We start from the raw sequence: 20,648 nt of genomic DNA, 5'->3' as shown, positions 1-20,648 counted from the left end.
GTTGAATTTGGATCAAACGGTCTGATCATTTAGGCTTTTGGTTTTTAAAAGGAAAATGTCCGTCACAAAACTTTAATTTCATTCCTATTTTACTACATTTTCACAATCCTGAAAACTCTATTTAATTTGGGACTTCCCTGGTGGTCCACTGGCTAAGACTCTGAGCTCCCAACACAGGGCGCCTGGGTTCCATCCCTGGTCGAGGAACTGGATCGCACATGCATGCCATAACTAAGAGTTCACATGCCACAACTAAGAAGTCCACATGCTGCAACTAAGAAGCCAGCATGCCAAAACTAAGAGTCCACATGCTGCAACTAAAAGATCCTGCACACCACAACGAAGATCCTGTGTGCCACAACTAAGACCCAGCACAGCCAAAATAAAAAATAAATAAATAAATATTAAAAACAAAAAAACCAAAACTCCATTGAACTTGAAAATCAAGAAACAAGATCTCATTTTAATTTGCCTTCTTTTGATTAGTGGCAACTTTTGATATAGTTTAATACTGTCAAATGAAAAGACATATAATGTTAACAAAAAGTTTCCCCCTAAATTAACAACAAAAATCAAGTAGAAATACACTTAATAAGAATATATGTGAGCCTTAAATGAAGAAAATGATTATACTTAAGGACAAAATTTTTTAACAAAAAAGACATAGCAGGTTCCTAAATGGAACTATACACGTATAGTAAAGATGTCAGTTCTCCCCTAAATTAATTGGTTTCACTGTAGTTCTAATCACAACTTTAGGGAGATTTTTCTTTCTAGAACTTGATTAAAAAAATCTAAAATTTACCCAGGAAAATAAGCAGGTGAAAGAAGCAATAAATGTTGAAAAAGACGACAAAAATTAGCATTACCAGCTATTTAAAAATATGATTAAGAAGGACTTCCCTGGTGGCACAGTGTTTGAGAATCCACCTGCCAATGCAGGGGACATGGGTTCTATCCCTGGTCCGGGAAGATCCCACATACCACAGAGCAACTAAGCCCATGTACCACAACTACTTAGCCTGCGCTCTAGAGCCTGCGAACCACAACTACTGAAGCCCATGTGCCTAGAGCCCATGCTCCGCAGCAAGGGAAGCCACCGCAATGAAAAGCCCGTGCACCGCAATGAAACGCCCTCACACCACAACGAAAAGTAGCCCCCAATCGCCGCAACTAGAGAAAGTCCATGCGCAGCAACAAAGACCCAACGCATGCAAAAAAAAAAAAAAAAAGATAAAGATACTATTAAAATAAAACTTACAAATGTGGAAAGAAATATTATCAAAGATGTTCATAAGAAGGGGATTGATTAATTATACACATGCATACAATGGAATACAATGATGTCATAAAAAAGAATTATCTTAAACAGTATATTGCCCAGAATTATTAAGATCCCATTTTTAAGTAAACATTTTAATGAAGTATAACATATATGTGGAAAAGCTGTACAATTATAAACTTGGTGAATTTTCACAAAGCAAACACACCCAGATCAAGAAAACAACATAATTAGCACCTCACTCCCTCCCAAGAGTAATAACTACCTTGTCATAAGATCCCATTTTTAATCAACTGTACAGTGGTACGTTTACATACAAAAAATGCACTATTTTAATTGTTCATTTTAACGAGCTTTGACAAATTTACACAACCCATATATAACCACTACCAAAGCAATCAAGGTACAAAGCACATAAGAGTCCATTTCAGTTAAAAATTATCTATGTATGTCTGTGTATTTGTTTATATAGACACTGAAAAAAGCACAGATGGACATGCTACAAGCTGATAATTGGGAAGTGAAACTGTTAGTGCTTTCACTTCTTTAAAATTTTTAATTAAAATAGTGTTTCTTTTAAAAAGAATGATACTATAACAAACATATCTACCACCCCCCCCAATAAATGCTAATATGTAAATTTAATATTGGAGATACAGTTCAAGTCCTCCCCCCAGCCCCATTCATTTCATCTCTTCTGGAGGAAACAATGACCGCTAATACTTTACTCCATATACGTAGTATGTTTTTAAAGTTTACATAAGCAAAGGAGAGATTATTTAATAAACGGTACTGAGAATACTGGTTAAAAATCAATGCTCTGGCTTTGGCTGATAGTTCAAGTAATTATCAGCTAAATTATATCATTTGCAAATTGTGAACCCTAAAGGTAGAGCTGTTTATTATCCCTTGATTTTTAAATCTATGTGAGAAAAAGTTCTTATCCTAAAAATAAAATTCCTAACATTATTCTTTAATCTACTTGCTAGAAATTATCATTAAAAAAATAACTAAAAGAGGGAATTCCTTGGTGGTCCAGTGTTTAGGACTCCACGCTTTCACTGCCAAGGGCCCAGGTTCAATCCCTGGTCAGAGAAATAGTAAGATCCTGCAAGCCATGTGGCATGGCCAAAACCAAACCATAACAAAACAAAAAAACCACACTAAAAGGAAAAGAATTTAAATAAAGAACATATCATAGCTAAAGTTCACCAGTTTTTTTGGCCAGCCAAAAAGTAGAAAATAAAGACCAACAAAATGATATCATTCATTTAATTACCTCAAATTTTAGCTTCTTTAAGCCTTCTATATTAATAACCTTTTTATATTGATATTAATAACATTAAAAGAAATGCTATTCCCTCATATAAGTCCTTCTAAATTCAATCTTGACTCGATTCTTTTAATTAGTCATTTTAACATATACAAACCACCTAATTGAACAGTAATGTAGCAAATGAAGGATAGCAATGATCAGAATAAAGCATTTTAGGATGATCAAACACAAACTTTCAAAGATGATGTACTAAAGAAATAGACAATATGGAATTCACCAGTGTGTTGAATGGAGGAATGCTTCAGATAGGTCTTAAACAACTGGAAGAGAAGCAGAAGGATGCTGGAAAGCATGCAAGGCAGGATGATAAGTACAGGCAGAATTATAAACTAAACAACATCTGCTCTGATCTATCAGGCTGGGTCAGAAGAGTCATGTTACAATAATAAAAGATAACAATGTATTAATTATACCTCTATTTTGTTCCAGAAAGGAGTTAAGCTTATAAGTATATATTAAAATGTGACCAGATAGCATTAAATAAAGTCAGACAGATAAGGTGAGACACATGAGTATAAAAATAAAAACTGGAACCCACCTTCCATAGAATGGAATTCTCGCTTTGGTTGCATTCTGTTTTAGTTGGTCAAAAGCCCCTAAGAAATAGAGTTAATGAGTCCTCAAACTTGAAAATACAAATTTCAGAGAACAATTTTCAAATTTCAACACAATACCTGCTCTGAACGTGTCTGCACAGATCAAACAGGTCTTCCAACCTTTCCTCTGGTAGTAATATGCTAACTGGGAAAGGAAGATTTTAAAAATCAATAAATACAAATTTATTATACATGTAATTGTTTCTGTTTACACTTGTTATTTACTTAAGGAGTAAAATAAAACTGCTCATATTCTCCTAAAAGTAATATTATTAAATTCTGAATACAGAAAATTTCCTGAAGAGCTTAAATTCTAAGTGCCACACAGTCACATTCAAAAGATATAAAACGATCGAGCAACAAATGACCATAGTAAAAAATGTTATTAACGTTAATTAAAAACGAACAATAACATAACCTTCTAAGAAATAATCCTTTCCCCTTTTTTCTTTCTAAACTATACAAAGTTGAGGCTTGTGAAGTAAAATCTTGTAACAAAGTTGAGGCACCCAATTACGGAGGAAGGGGTGGTATAATGAATTTAAAATTAGCAAAAAGATATGCAAAATGAAGATTCATACGTATTACACTGGGTGAGACATTGTGAAAAGGGAGTCTTGAGCCATAGGAGATAAGGTAAACTTTCCATGTTCACTTCTCCAAAAATCATATCCTCATCTCCTTAAAGGACAGGAACAGTCTTTTTGGTAAAAGAAATAGCATAGTTATATAGAAGTCTACCATTCTTGCAAAAAGCGATCACGAGAAAGACTCTGGGATTCTTTGCTCTTATCCTACAAAGAGCTATTACAAAAACATAATAGATACATCAAGCAACACAAAATTGTAAAGGAACAATACTACAAATCCTGACTTTAACGTAAAACTTGATTTATACAAACGTATCTTCTCCATGACTTTGTTTTTTTAATTAAGTATCATTTACCTTTGAACATGTTGTCGTTTTACCACTCCCTTGCAATCCAACAAACATGATCACGTTCTGTTTTCCTTTAGTGGGTGTCCATGCTTTAACTCCAGGGTCTACAAGCTACATACCAAAAACAAAAATAAAATCAGGTTAACATATGCTTACATTCAAAACCCCTCTCCCCACAACTTTTAACTTGAAAAAGTAATTTATAGACATTTCAACGTAAGCGGCAACCATAATCCTACCATTCTAATACAACTCTATTTCCCTTTGTACACACGTAGTGAAATTTAAGAATTTAAAATAGTACACGGTGAAGTCATAAGCAAGCCTATACTCCCAAACCAATTCAGAGGTAAGGATCTCAAAATATTTTTTAGAACAAGCTGGAGTGTGAATGTGAGACCAAGTTTGAGCCAAAGGAGCAACCTACAACAACACTGCAGAAATATAATATAAAATATATGTGCAGGCCACATATGAATTTTTAAATCTCTAGTAGTGACATTAAAAAAAGTAAAAACAAGTGATATTAATGTTAATATTTTATTGAACTCAATATATCTAAAATATTATAATTCAACATGTAATCTATATTTAAAAATTAATAAGATATTTTATATTCCCTTTTGCCATGCTAGGTCTTAAAACTTGGCGTGTATCTCCTACTTACAGCACATCTCAATTTGGACTAGCCACATTACAAGTGCTCAATAACCACATGTGACTAGTGGCTACCATACTGGGACAGCACCTATCTTCATGTTCAATTTGACAAATGTTTATATATGAACAAAATTACAAATTACATGTGAAAGACTTTCCAGGTCAGTCAAATATTAAATTCTCCAATGCCAAAGATATACTGTCCTATAAAGTTATTATATTTAAAGTGCTAGTAAAAAATAATCACTAATTTTACAATGACAATCAGTGGAAAATTAAGGCATTGATACATATATGGACAGTCCCCAAATTAACAAGCATGAGGCATTTTTAAAGTTCATTTAAAAAAATAATTCATTTCCAAGTCAGTTGTTCAGAGCTTGAAACCTGTATCTTTGATATGATAATAAAACCATAATAGTAGTTAATGTCCTAGGACCAGATGACGTAGACCATATTTACAACTATGTGTAAATAAAGTTTTAATAGAACACAGACATGCCCATTCATTTACTGCTTTTGTGCTATAACAGCAGACCTGAGTAGTTGCAACAGAGACCATATGACCCACAAAGCCGAAACTATTTGTTCTTAAGAGAAATTTGCTGAGCCCATGCTAGATGATACCATAAAGGTTACATAATCCATATTATACGTGAATTTCAAGGAAAGCCATGTGGTAGAAAAGGGAGGAAAAGAAAACACATTTTGTTATCTCCCTCCCAGGCACAGGGCTGAAATGAACAAAATCTATCTTAAACATAAATCCACTGCCCTTCCTCCTAGATCCTTTCAGAACACTAATGCTGCCCCATATTCACCTCCATTCTCTACATCCCATGGCAGAATCACTCAGCTCTCTATGAACCCACTATTTGCAACCTATAAGTTTTATTGAATAATGATTTGTTTAAATAAATATATCTTCTCTTCCTCCTGCATCCTAGAACAGCAGTACTGAACTTTCATACTCTATTACATTAAAATCTGTTATTCTGTCTTGGACTTTGAATCGATCTTATCCTGGTACATGCTTTTGTAACATCATACATTAGTCACTTAGAGAATATTGGTTCACTCAGTTAGGAAGATCTTCCATTGTTGACACATTTCACTATACAACATCAAAACATTTTATTTATTAATATCAATACTGATCTCACCAGAAAAGTTAAATATTGAGACACTGTGAAACTCATGGTAGAGATTCAAGCTTCTAGTTTTCACTTGAATGCTGGAATTTCATCACTGGCTACAATACTGTTAGTTATTTGCCTTAAAGTAACAAGCTCACTTTATTTACTTTGGAGAAAATATCTGCCAAAGGCCCAAGTCTAAATAACCACAGATTATGTCTGTTGTTCATTCATGTAAAAATGGCGTTCTATGAAAGAAGTGGCTAGCTCAGCTTGCAATCAAACAATTATACATTTGCTTTCCTCAAGACAACCATCAAATTTCAGTACACAGCAACAGGGCTTTCTGCATACTTCCCATTTCATCACACAAAATCTTACAAACACATGTGTATTCAAGGGTCAAAATTTAATACTACTAATAATCTCTACTGCTCCATCAAAGACATTCTTAAATGAAACTGGCATTTTTTTTTTTTTTTCACCACAAGTGTGTGGGAGGAAAGAGTTCAATGACTACTAGTATAGTTTGGTACCACTGCCTTGATTCATGCTAGGGAGTTTTACCCAGTGGTTTTACCCACCATTGCTTTTGCAGTAAAGAAGGCTGAAAAACCGCAAATAATGTCTTAGTGTTATTATGAAAACAGTTTTGTCCTTGCTTTGTACACCACTGTCCTAGACCATGAGCTTCTGAGTATAAGGTCAAGTCTTTTTCATCTTTGTTATCAGCAGTATTTGGCATACTGCCTGGAATAAAGTAGGTACTCCGTAAAGCCATCTTAACAAAGCACTTGATGCTCCAGAATTGCCTAAAGATTCCAACCCCTAAAAATAAAAATGTTCACTCACCCTGTGCTGACCTCAGGTGTTAGATTAAAAGTAATCTGGAAATATTGTGAGGAGTTTGGAGATCAGACCTGGGTCTACCACTAACTGTCTTACTTTTCTCAACCACAAACTGAGAAGGAAAACTGGATAAATTTCCTGACCTCTTTTAGGTTCTGAATTTCTTTTTTTTTTTTTTTTTAATAAATATATTTATTTATTTTTGGCTGCGCTGGGTCTTCGTTGCTGCGTGCGGGCTTTCTCTAGTTGAGGCGACCAGGGGCTACTCTTCCCTGGGGTGCGCGGGCTTCTCATTGCAGTGGCTTCTCTCATTGCAGAGCACGGGCTCCAGGCACGTGGGCTTCAGTAGTTGTGGCACATAGGCTCAGTAGTTGTGGCTCGTGGGCTCTAAAGCACAGGCTCAGTAGCTGTGGCTCACGGGCTTAGTTGCCCCGCGGCATGTGGGATCTTCCCAGACCAGGGCTCAAACCCGTGTCCCTGCATTGGCAGGCGGATTCTTAACCACTGTGCCACCAGGGAAGTTCCTGAATTTCTTTTTAAATTAATTAGTCTACAGGACTAAACTGAAATGACACAACCATCCGAGGTACTAGACTTTCTCAAAGTACCAATCAGCTCTGCTAGAACCAAAGGAGTTAAGTGAAACTATTCACACAATATAGGGAAAAATACTCGAGACCACTAGCAGATACTTGTTGCTCTTAAAAAATTTTTTTTACGTCCTTTCTTTTTTTCCCCTACGACTGGGCTCAAACATATTTTCTAAAGCTCTAAGACTCTCATCATAATTTTCACAACAGCAGCAGCAATATCAATTCTAATGTGGAACAGGGCAACAGGCTATATTTACAACTTGCAAAATAAAACTTCACTAATTCAAAATTGCCTAAAATCTAGGCAAGAATAGGGATATCTGATCTTTTCAAAGGGAATTTTTGACACAATGAAAGTGTAGAAAAGAACTCTTGCCAAGAGTGACTTTCTGTACAAAAGCAGGACGCTCAATAGGCAAAACTTGATATTAAAAGAGGATAAACTCAGAGAGGCTCTTCCATCAATTAATATATAGTGAAGTTTTACTTTTTGTAACTTGGCTTTGGCATTTTTTTGCAGGAATAATACTGGCCTTCACACCTGTACTCAGAATTTTGCATTCAGGAAAGCCTATGATAAAAATAAGCCACTTCAGAAAAGTTAATAATCCTTCAATTAATATTTTTAATACAGATAGATATTCTATAAAAACACAAAAAAGTATTCTGAAACAGTATTACTGTTTGCAGTGCTAATGTAGTGAGTCTACAGAAAATCACGGCACAACCTAGATATACTTTTACCTTCACAAGTTCTTTAAATACTGCATGCTGAATCATTTTCCTTTTGTTAAGACCAGATGCCATCTCTTCAAGATCAATTGCAGACCTTCATGATGATGGTTTTTGAGGGTAGAAGGGGGAAAAGTCAGTTAAGACACTCTAAAAACAAAATTAGCTTTTGCCCCAAAGAATGTAAGAATATTCAATCATCCATATTAATAGTCTTCTAATTAACATGCATACAATTACTACAGAGTCATAAGTCCATACCATAAAGAATTTACCATAAAATATTAGATGCAAGACTTTTGCTAGTTTTTCAAGGCTTTCTTTTGAAAGTCTAAGTATTAATTTGTCCTCATATTACTGTAAAGTATTGATTTTATTTTTCTGGCAGCATACAGAATTTATACATGTTCACACCTAGCAGAAAATAAGACTACTTCCTGTAGTCTAAATGCTTAAATGCTAGTAGTTCTCTATTTAGTACACAGTCTGACAATATGAAAAGGAGGGATGGCCTGAGCACAACAAGGGCTAGGATTCAAGCAGCTAGTTGAGGTGCTCTCAATTATTCTATGTGCCCTGTCCCAGTCAGTGCCCCTCCCAATTACCACAATTACTGAGACCACACACGTTACTCCTTTATTCAAATATGGACAGAGAAACCAAAAGGGGACAAAAAAGAATACAATTCTCCAATAATGAAGGAGGCTGATTAATGTCATCTTTAGTCTGAAGAGGATTAAAATGGCACCACTTTTCTATGATGAATCTAAATTGTTAACAGGCTTTTCTATTAAAATACTATACAGTATACGATTGAATCCATTCAGATAAAGGAGTAGTAGAATGGAAAGAAATCCATAATTAAATGAAAGCCACATGTAGTTTATTCTCTGAACCATCATAATGGAAATGCACTATAAACAAAGTCTTCCAACATATGAGTTCTGTTATTTCCCAGTGCTGTATAGCAAAAACATTTCAAAATATAGCAGACTTTTCTAGTTAGCTCCTCATCCCAGTAAACTATATTTAGTTTTGCCTGTTTTTTACTTGATTAATTTAACTTACTTTACATTTTCTCTTAGTTGCTTCACTAGTTTAATATTAACATCTGCTTCCAATAATGCTGTACATACTTCTTTTAGCATAGCATTTAACACCTGCAAATAAATAAATAAAAACTTAAAATGCCCAGTGTATCATTTCAACCATACAAAAACAATGATTGACCAGTAATCATATACTACCATAACTTAATATTAATAAAAACAATACTACACCATTGGGGGGCGGAAAGGTTCTCAGTTAGTCTTCGAGAGAGAATCTTATTAAATGTCTAGTCATTTTGTCAAAATAAGACATTTCAGGGAATTCCCTGATGGTCCAGTGGTTAGGACTCTGAGCTTCCACTGCAGGGGGCAAGGGTTCAATCCTTGGTAGGGGAACTAAGATCCCGCAAGCCATGCAGCATGGCCAAAAAAAAAGACATTCCATTTCGTTTTATTCAACCAGGTATTAACCGTCACAATTTTATCCCTACGTTAAAGTAATAATAGTAAAGACAATATACAAGTCAAAAAGTTACTACACAATACATGTTGCCATTGACGTTTTCTATGTCATTGAATTCCTGTTGCTGATATGCAGCACTGTATATTCACAACAGCTGCTATCATGGACTATCATGGAGGAAAATGTGACAAAAAATGTGACAAAAGAAAATGACTCAGTCTGACCTAGCAGCCTTACTACTTCCACTCAGAGGAACAAAGTTGAAAAGGAAACTATCCTCCATTAATAACTCACTATCATCACATATTTGTTGAGGTGCAAGGCACTGTGGTTAAATGGTCACAAGCTATAAAATCTCTAAAAAAGATAACCCCTTAGCTGCTCATGGAAATAAGTGTTTACAGATTAGAATGTAAGCTCCATGAGGACAGGAATTTTAGTCTACTTTGTTTACTGCTATAGTTCTGGTGCCAGCAAAAATGTTTGCAAAAATGTAGGCCCTCAATTACTTCTTGAATGAATTCTCATCATCAACTTCGGTCATATGTCATACAGCGGCTTGTCAGATTTCTCTATCCCTCATTAAAGGGATTGATAAAAATGGAACTGATCTCTCATTAGACGGATTTCTCCTTGTTAATTCCCTAGTAGCACAGCACCAAGAACAGAGAAACTGCCAATTCAAGCAACATCTGTTATTTTACTTCCCACCAACCTCTTCTCCCTGGTTTCTTTTTTTTTTTTTTTTTCCTACCATAAACACAAACAGCATAAGGGTTATGCAACAGGGAAAATTGTTTGGAAATCTGTTATTTTATTTGTTCAGAATTTCAAAGGCTAAACAATGGTTTAAGTTATGATTTATTACTTAATAATAATTATTAGAAAAAGCCTTGGAATTAGGGAAATTAGAAAAACAGGAATTAGAAAAAAGATTCTAACCCTGGTTCTTCCAATAAATAAACACGTGAAACTGACTTTCCGTTGCTGTTAAATGAGAGTCTGGACTAGCCGAACTCAAAGATGGTCCCCAAATTATTTAATTCCATTAGCTTATTAAAGTGTTGATATCAAATTCTATCTTAGAATTTTTTCAAACCTCCAAGTTAGAAAGTACTTTTTATCTATTATTTCATTTGATCCTTAAAATCATCTTGAAAGGTAAATGCTATTTTCTCATTTTATACATTAAGAAATCTGAAGCTGACTTGCTCAAATCTCTACCATTTGTTTAGTGGGATGTTAAACAAGGTCTTCTAAAACCAAATTCAGTACTTTCCCATTGGTACCACAAAATATAAAGTATACTATAATCTTTTTTCAGTTGACAAACCATTAAGATACAATGTGTGGAGAAAAAAATGGGAGAAAGAAATACCTTAAACTTAAAATAATAAAACCTGGAGGAAAAGAATTTCAGATACCATATAAGGAGTCAGCTTACAAAATTTCCAAAAAACTGAATGAGGATTACAGAGGAAATGAATCAAAGTAGCCAAGATGGAAATACTAGCCTTTCATAAGAATGCTAAATAAAAGTCAAGGAGAGAAGGTCAGGTACATGCATGCCTAGCCAAGAAGGAAGAAGCAGGGTACTAAAGTTTTAGGCCTACGTCAAGAGAGAAAGCAAAAGTATATTTCCAGGTCTCAGCCATTTTCAAAATATAAAAGGTACGTCATTATTACATGTAAGTTAAGGTGGTTTTTGTTTTGTTTTTTGGGGGGTAATTCATTACTGAAAGTTGAAATTAAGATAGTTGATTTCTCAATAAAAAACGCTACCTAGTGTATCCATTTCTGGGTTTTATCTACTGGTATTTACACAGAGATTAGTAATCATCCATCTCCAATGCTAGTGATGATGTACAATCACATGTATTTTACATATTTTACATACCTCTTCATTGATAATGGTGGCATTGCTCAATGAGCGTAATGCTGATGTTATTTTTCTTCCAAGGTCTGCTAGTACCATCCTGAAGGCTTTAAGACGTGATTACAAGAAACTCTAGGAAGGAAAAAAATTAAAACATCTAAAAACAATCAACACCAGTTCCCATAACTGAAGACTTCTAAAGAAGAGTAAATTCAAATTAAAGTACTCTAGTGTTTACATACTGTAACTTCAACTTCTATAGCCTCAACCTGCATCTTCAATACTGTCAGGTCCAGAAGCTGAAGCTACCACTTGGTTATGATGCCTTATATTTGAATACCTAACTGGAATATTCTGTATGAATCAGCAAATTTAACATGTCAGATAATATGCTTTGAAGAAATGATGACATCTCAAATTAAACATATTCATTTTGGACATACTTGTAAATATGAATAACTGACTGATGTGTTATATTATATACATTTTTAAATGAAAAAAAGGGTGAGAAAGACAAAGAAAAAGGTGAAATCTCCACCCAGGAATACTGTCTAATTAAAGGACAACTATTTTGATTTATGCTCTAAGTGAAAAAAAAAAAAGTTTTAAAATTAGTAGATCACTTAACTTTTCATGCACATTGCATTATCTCATTTCATTCTTCTAAAAACTAAGGAAAGAGGTGTATTATTAAAAAGCTGTTCTTGATTCCCCAACTCTAAAACAAGATAACCTCCAAGGCCCCTTCCAGCTCTAAAATGTTACGGTTTTATAGAATAGGTAGATGTACCTATTACATGTAAGTCAGGATGCAAGGATTCATGGATGGTAAGCAAGCAAATATGACTGGTATTTCCTGCCCTCAAGTTGCTTACCTACTAGCTAGCAAGACAAGGCACATGAATGAGCAGCAAAATAAAGTGAATCTAGGAATTCCTCTGCCTGACTGCCTTCTCAATGGGACATAGGCTTTCGTCTGCCTTCAGACTCAAATTGAAACATCAGCTCTTCCTGCGTCTCAAGCCTGTCAAACTGCCGACTAGAAATACACCATCGGCTTAGCTCTCCTGGGTCTCTAGCTTGCCAAGTCACCCTGTGGATCTTAGGACTCATCAGCCTCCATGATCATGTGAGTCAATTCCTTATAACACATCTCTTTTTATGTGTGTGTGTGTGTGTGTGCACATATCCTATTGGTTCTGTTTCCGTGGAGAACCTTGACTAACACCAGAAAAGTAGTAGTTCAAACTAGCAATAAAATTTTATGGTCAACTGCCAATGAATATTTCTGTAAAAATTCAAAGGAGAAAAAAATAAGCTCAAGTAGACAGAACAGGCCTTATTGAGAAGGTTGAACATGAATTTGATCCTGAAATAGGGTAGTAGTTGGATAGGTGGAGAAAAGGACAAAAGGGAGTTTGAAGAAGGTGAAATGGCATAAGCAGAAATGGAGACAGGGAAAAGCCTGGGACATATTCATATTTTATATATACATTTTACTTATAGATTATTGAGTACTATTTTGAAGACAGTAAATAAAACATTCTCATCAGGACAGAGGGCCACATAGTTAGAAGGAAATACAGGTTGTAAAGGGCTCTGAAAACCAGGTTAAGAAATATAAACAATACTGGCAGAAAAGTTCAGTGTTCAAAACAGCTGTTTTGGTAACTCTTCCAAGCTAATTGGTCTAATTTAGTCAACCAAGATTACCTAGACTAGATCCTATCTATAGAGTAAACAGAAGATTAAAAATAATAGATACAGGAGGACAAAAGAGCTGACTCATTCAACATAGAGGAAGTGGAAAGATGAGGGGAGCCAAAAGAGGCAGGAAGGGAAAAGACACTCAAGGACCTATCACTGGCAAAGAGATATTCCAGGTTGAGCTCTACATTAAACACTACACTTCCATTCAGGTAAAATTTGGTAAATTATAACCTAAAAACTTATTACCAATACCTGATGGAACTGAAAAGATGTACTTACCATAATTTTCTTTTTTTTACAATTACATGGTTACTTAAGCTGGAAGAGCAACCACTTCATAGAAAAAATCCAGAACTTTTAACTTCTTATTCCATACTCATTATACCAAATTATTATCGCATAAGTAAATATTCTTCAGGTAAGAGATAAGATTCAGTTATCTGATAGATGTTTCAGTTTATCTCCTTTACCATTGCATTACCAGGAGTAATATAATCCTAATTATGACACCACAATTAGCTTTTTTAGAGTTCATGTCATAAACAGATCATCCTCCATTTTATTTATTTATTTTTTCATCCTCCATTTTAAAAAGCTACACTAGTTAACTCTTATCTTCCCATGTTGACTGGCTCTTTTAAATTAAAAATTAAAAAAATTCTGTGAAGTTTTCCAATACAGTTTTCCTACGTAAGTACTTATTGGTAGCATATTTTAAAAATATATTTGCCTGATTACAAAAACCTACACTTCAGTAAGGGAATAATATCTAATAATACCTTTTATTAATACAGTGTTTCCCCTGCAATTTCCAAGGATGTGTTTCTGAAAACTCTGGTATTAAAATTCCGTCCAAAACCTCAACGACTTCCCATTTCACACAGAGGTGAAGTCCTCAGAATGGACTATAAGGCCCTCTCCTCACCCTCCCCGAGGATTCTGTCACTTGCTGCTGTTGCTACGCATTTCCACCTCAGGGCCTTAGCACCAGCTGGCATGCTCATCCTCTGGTTAACAATATGGCTCCCTCCCTCATCTCTGTCGGACTGCTGCTGTCCAGATGCAACTTCTCAATGAGGCCTTCCCTCATCACTTGTTTAAAACTGCAGCCTCCCTTCTCTTCATTTTCTCTCATTGTTTTCTTACCAACTAACATGATTTACTTACCGCTAACCCTTGAACAAAGGGAGTTTAGTGGCACTGACCCCTTCCACAGAAAATCCACGCACTGCTATCTGTGCCTCAAAAACAAAGAAACTGACTCACCCAAAGGCAGGAAGCTGAAACAGTTTGGATAGAATTGACTCAAACCCTAGTTCTTATGATTCCACATATTGTGATCTCTAATTGAACACAAACTTATCCCCACACTTAATTTAAAAGTCTGTAAAATGAAAATACAGGTACTATATTGAAAAAACTCTGCACATCAGGCTACCCACGCAGTTCAAACCCTTGTCGTCAAGGGTCAACTGTATATTATTTGCAGTCTAGCTCCCTCAACTGAAACGTTAAGTTGCACGAGGGCAGGGATTTTTGCCTCTTTTGCTCTCTTCCGTGGCTCACTGCTTCATTTATCTTCAGCCTATGTAGTAAGCCTTTAGTAAAAATTAACCTTATGGATGAATGATGTATTTAAGACCTTAGGGAAAAAGCAAGACTAGGGAACCAAAGTCATGAAAGGCCTTACAAATCTCTCTCAAAAGACCACTAAAATAAACCAATGAAGATAACATGACAAATCAAAAAAAAAATCAATGACCTAGATAATTGATATTGTACAATTAGTATTCATTTGCCTTATTTATTATAACTTTTCAGAATTTCCAACAAGATTCTTAAAAATTAACTTCGCCTTGTTCTAATATGCACACTAAAATACAAAATATCTTTTTTAATGTTAATAGCTAACCCTATATCTCAAATTGGAATAATTTACTATTTAAGCACCCTCACTCAAAATTCTCTCTGCTAACTAAAAAGATTTATAGAAATAATTATGTGTATACCTGTACTAGAGTTTCACAAAAGAATCTCTACTTAGATGGATGGGGCTGTTGGAAAGGTAAGGGATTACTATATAGTACTTCATATAGTTTAACATCTATTATCTCATTCCACCCTCACAACAATTTTACCATACAAGCAGGTGAAGGAATGGAACAGCCATTCCCTACAAAAAAAGCATAATGACTTCCTACAGTCCCTTGGATACAGAGCCTTAGGTCCTAGAGTATGAATGATGGATGCTTTAGACGATACGGTTGAATACGCCTGCTGGCAAACTCCTGGGATGAATTTTGCTGCTATACTACAAGAAAGGAAGTCATATTTTGAAAGCAAAGATGCACATTCCTCTTCATGGAAGAGTAATAATTGCAATGTCCAGAAAGAACTGATAAGTACCACTGCAATCAGGATGTGCAAGGACTGATCTTGGCCCATCACATGTTCTTCTAACAGAGTCTGGCTAAGAGTTGGATTGTGAGGTGATGGAAACAGTCTCACGTTTGGGGTGCCCTAAATAAGGCAAGTACAGGGCCAAGTATCATACTTACCTGCTGCAGTGTGAAGTACTGGAAAGAGCATGGGCTTTGGAGCCTGACAGACTTGGATTCAAATCCCAGCTCTGTTACACACTGGCTGGGTTACTTTGGGCAAGTTACTTAATCTTTCTGAGCCTCACTTTCCTCACCTGCAAAATGGAGATAATACCATTATCAAGGTAGTTACCCTGAAAGGTTGTTGTGAGGATTAAATGAGACAATATGTATAAAACTGCCTGCAAGTGCACAGTATATTAACTATTATTTTCCTTCTTTTCTTGAATGATATCAATTGGCTCTCCCTATAACGTTAACTGAAGTGTGAGTAAACTGGAAATTTTCTGAACACTACTAAAGTGACTGTCCCACTACCCAGCAATCACTCCCCCAGAATACTTAACATTTAGTGCGAATTACATGTACCTGGTTATTATTCAATAGAAGCTGGAGTGTCCAAACAGCCACTTTTCTCTACATAAGCAGTTAAAAATAATCCTGCCAGAACCTTGCCTGATCTGAGATTATATAAACAGATCCTAATGATCAGAGATTCCAAATCTTATTATAATGAAAATGCCTATTAAAAAGTTCTTCTAAGCCCTAGTCAATGACTAACTTATTGGATCAATATTAGACTAAAGAACTAAATATACAAATATACTATTATTAGTAAATATCTTTAGAAAAATGACTTCTATATTATATACTTTTCTATAAACTAGTCAATAGCCCAAACCAATACTTGCTTTCCTGACTATAATATTAAATATATATATATATGTGTATATATATATGTATTTTTTAAAATTCTGCATAGCATATGTATTCATAGTCTAGAACCATAGAAAAGTAAACTATTTAATAAAGTGGCCTATTGTTATTTTATTTGGTAAAATGATTATATCTGAATAACTAATATAATGTTAATGACTTTAAATTTAGGAATATTTTTTCATTCTGAATATACTTAGTCCTCTAAAGAAATAAGTCACTTTTATGTTTTGTGATTACAAGAGGATACACATTTGTTATAAAAATTCAAACATTACAGAAACATTAAAGGTAGAAATATAATTCCCCTAACCCTACCCCCTCTTTTGTCCCCTGATAACCACCAATAATACTCTGGAATACATTCCTATAGATTTTATTTTTTATGCATATAATTTAGGCAAATTTTCATAAGAATTATGGTTTGGGGAGAATGAAGAGGAAAGAAGAAATGAGGGAAAATCTTTTGTAAATATTCTTGCTAATGCTAAAAATATGCTTATATGCAAAAGTCAGATTACAAAACTGCATATATCGTATCTTGTATAAACTAATATCCAAAAAATGGCATTAGCCACGAAGGAAATGTAAATCAAAGGCACAATCAGATACCACTTGACCCACACTGAGATAGCTATAATAACAACTGTTGGTGAGAACATGGAGAAATCAGACCCTCATACACTGCTGGTGGGAATGTAAAATGGTACAGCCCTTTGGAAGTCTGGCAATTCCTCAAAATTTTAAACGCAGAGTTACTATATGACCCAGCAATTCCACTCCTAGGTACATGTGAGAAAAAGGAAGACACACATTCACACAAAGAATTGTACTTGAATGGTCATTAGCAATATCATTCATACTAGCCAAAAAGTGAAAAAAAGCCAAATATCCCTCAACTGATGAGTGGATAAATAAAATGTGGTATACCCACCAAATGGAATATTATTTGATAATAAAAAGAGATGAAGTACTGACACATGCTGCAACATGGATGAATCTTGAAAGCGTTATGCTAAATGAAAGAAACCAGTGACAAAAGAATATACATGATTCTACTTATATGAAATGCCCGGAAGAGAAAAATCTGTAAAGAAAGAAAGTGGATTAATAGTTGCTTAGGGCCTGGGAAACGGCGGAAAATGAGGAGTGAGTGTTAGTGGGTATGGGGCTTCTTCATGGAGTGATGAAAATGTTCTAAAATTGATGGTGGTGATGGTTGTACAGCTCTGCAAATACACTAAAGACAATGAATTGTACCCTTTAGGTGAGCTGTATGGTATGTTAATTTTATTTCAGTAAAACTTTTAGAAAATAATAATATTTGTCATCTCTGGATGGTGAATAACTAGTAATTTTTATTTTCTAATTTATATCTTTTTGCAATTTTCAAGTTTTTGGTAATGACTAAGAGTATTATTTTTTGTTAAGGGGAAAATTAATTACTTTTCAAAATGCTCTGTGAGAATTAGAATGATATTATACTAGAGGTTGAGATGGAGTTGTGACTTATTCATTTTAGTCACTCATTAAACACCTACTATGTGCTCCAGGAATTGTACCAGCATGAGAAAAGTTCTAACTCCAAATCAATAAATTACATCAAGTTAACAAAGACAAGACTCCTCTGTTAATTTCAGAAGATAAATTATGCATCATACCACCACTGACTTCCCTGCCTTATTTTGCACCAAAGTAGTATCAGGAAATATTCCCTTTATTAAAATAATTCTGTTTTTGAATTTAAAACTCATTTTAATATAAAAGGTATACCAAAAATTCAATAAGCAACAATGGGTAATAACTCAAAAAACAATGGGAATCAATTCTTTAAGATACTTTTTGGCTGTCAAGTCCTTCATAAAAAGAATCTTTATGTAAACTGTTACCAAGAGGGAAATTAAAACAAAGTCAAAAGAATTCCTTGGAAATAGTTTGCCTTGAAGTTGGAAAGAACACAGACTGAAAATATGGATGAGGAGGGATGAGGCATATGCTCAAGCGATGGGTAATTTCAGTGACATTCAGCTAACACCTGTCAGCTAAAAATTAAATACTCAATCACAATTTCTAGGGATGGTAACATCACAAGATTATGGGGGAAGTGGCCTCATCTAAATTCATGATTAGGAGAGCAAAACAAGCCATCTACGTTTTGAAACACTTCACTGGCTATACTGATGTGCAGCCAGGGTTAATAATCACTGCATGAAGCAACACTCCTCAAGGGAAACAAGAGAATGAAAAACCTGTTCTATAATTTAAAAATTAGAGACAATGTAGCAAATGCATTGAAGGGAGAGCAAGGAGACTACATACACTAAGCATACTCCAAAAGTCTATTCAAGAGATGTGGGCTTGAAGAACATGAGGGGAAGGGGCTCAAGCCAAGGGCTAACCATAAAGCAGAATTTATAGGACCTAATGACCAAATGGTTATGGAGAATGAAGGAGAAACAGAGGCAAAAATGACTCTAAGGCCTCTAGTTTGACTAACCAGGTGGCTAGTGATGCCATTAACCAATGAATGGAAGGCAAAAAGAGAACTGGGTTGAAAGTTAAAGAGTTAACAGAGAAAAGATTCAAGGGGCTTTAAAGGTTATTTGTAATGTTCTTCTACTAGGTTGGAAATTGAGTGCTCATTTTATTATCCTTTTTAAAACTGAACAAACAAATATCACAAAATTAACTAGAAACATGGGGCCAAAACTCAAAGGTACACTAGGAATCCCTGCTTTTATGCACTTTTGTGTGTAGGACGTATGTCATTTAAAAAGGGAAAAAAAGGAAGGTGGAGAGAGTGAGTTTGGTTTTAGACCTATTGAATTTGCAGAAACTAAAGAACTATTTCATGAAACAGAGGCTAGAGAAAAAGATGTGGAAATGGTTGGCATACAAGGATAATACCATGGAAGTAGATGAGAGCTCTCAAGGAGAGCATTTGGGTTAGAGCCATGGTGAAGGGCCAACCAAAAGGAGAGAGTCAACGAAGACTGAGAATAATCAAAAGGATAGAAGCTTTTACTAATTCCCTTTCCCTCTCCGAAGGCATTCAGAAGCAAATCAATTGAAAACAAAGAAAAGTGACCACTTAATGGGTATCTTACTGTATTCCAGTGGCAGGTCCAGAATTTCCAGACAGGTGGAGTTACAGGAGTAATGTCTTTGAAGGAGGGCTTGAAGATGTTTTCGCACAGTACTTCACATTCGGTTGGAAAATACTAATTGATCAGATCAAAAAATCAAAGGAAAGAGGTTTGAGGGAAATATTTCCCCTCCCCTTTGGCACCACCACTGCTGTATTCTAGGCACTGTACCAAACATCTTACCTAATCTTTCATCCTCATACTAAGCTTATTAGGTAGATGAGGAAACTGAGGCTAGATCAGAAAAACAACTTGCTCAGGGTCACAAATCTCCTAAGTAGCACACTCTCATCTGTGTTCCCATAGCTCTCATGGCTCTTTATGCCTTACTAGAATTTCTCATTACTCATCTTGGTGTAATGTATATTTATTTATGTGCCTCTTTCTCACCGTACTGTTAGCTCTTCAATGCCAGGGTTCGTGTCATTAATTTCTGTATCACTATAGCTAAGAATGAGTAAATATTTTGTTGAATGAAACATATTAAAGAACTAGGTGATAATAGCATCCAGAACGCCAATAGGCGAAAGAGCTTCAAGAAATGGTTAGCAGCACCAAATGCTACGGAAAGAGCCATCAGTATACTTTAAGTCGTCAATGGCACTGAACTGGTATCCCTTATTCATTTTTGAAAGCCTACTATAGGCGGAACAATGTGTTAATTAGGCACAAGTTAACATGGAAAAATAAAATCTGGTACAAGTCAAAAGATTTTCGGAGAAGTAGCCACATCTAAATCCTTGATCACGACAGCAAAACAAAGTCAAGCCTGCAACTGCTTACGTTTATTTTGGCTCGGGTAAATCTGAAGACAATTTAAAAAGGGTCACAGCGCATCTTTTAATAAAACTTCTGATGGGAAATACGAGATGAAAAAGCGCCAGCGCACCTTCCTCTCGGTGACGACAGCCGGTGGCCAAGGACGCCGACTCCCTCCAGTGTCTAGCCCCCTAAGTAGGGTTA

At 35.2% G+C, this 20,648-nt stretch overlaps 1 protein-coding gene across 3 annotated transcripts in view; it reads right to left on the bottom strand.

Moving 5' to 3' along the window:
• The window catches only part of SRP54 (signal recognition particle 54), a 43,871-nt gene that overhangs the window by 22,544 nt on the left and 679 nt on the right, over positions 1-20,648 (bottom strand). The window contains exons 2-9 of one of the 3 annotated variants that reach the window (XM_036842871.1): positions 19,647-19,760; positions 15,781-15,917; positions 11,534-11,644; positions 9,193-9,284; positions 8,137-8,221; positions 4,161-4,265; positions 3,293-3,359; positions 3,157-3,214 (exon numbers count right to left, since the gene is read on the bottom strand). In XM_036842871.1, the coding sequence (XP_036698766.1) occupies positions 3,157-3,214; positions 3,293-3,359; positions 4,161-4,265; positions 8,137-8,221; positions 9,193-9,284; positions 11,534-11,611 (485 nt within the window). In that variant the 5' untranslated portion in view covers positions 11,612-11,644; positions 15,781-15,917; positions 19,647-19,760. The remainder of the gene's footprint in view (positions 1-3,156; positions 3,215-3,292; positions 3,360-4,160; positions 4,266-8,136; positions 8,222-9,192; positions 9,285-11,533; positions 11,645-15,780; positions 15,918-19,646; positions 19,761-20,648) is intronic. The other 2 variants (XM_036842870.1, XM_036842872.1) reach the window with 2 other exon arrangements.

This window comes from Balaenoptera musculus, chromosome 2 (assembly GCF_009873245.2).
Source record: "Balaenoptera musculus isolate JJ_BM4_2016_0621 chromosome 2, mBalMus1.pri.v3, whole genome shotgun sequence".
Taxonomy (NCBI): Eukaryota; Metazoa; Chordata; class Mammalia; order Artiodactyla; family Balaenopteridae; genus Balaenoptera; species Balaenoptera musculus.
This window is presented reverse-complemented; position numbering and strand designations above follow the sequence as displayed.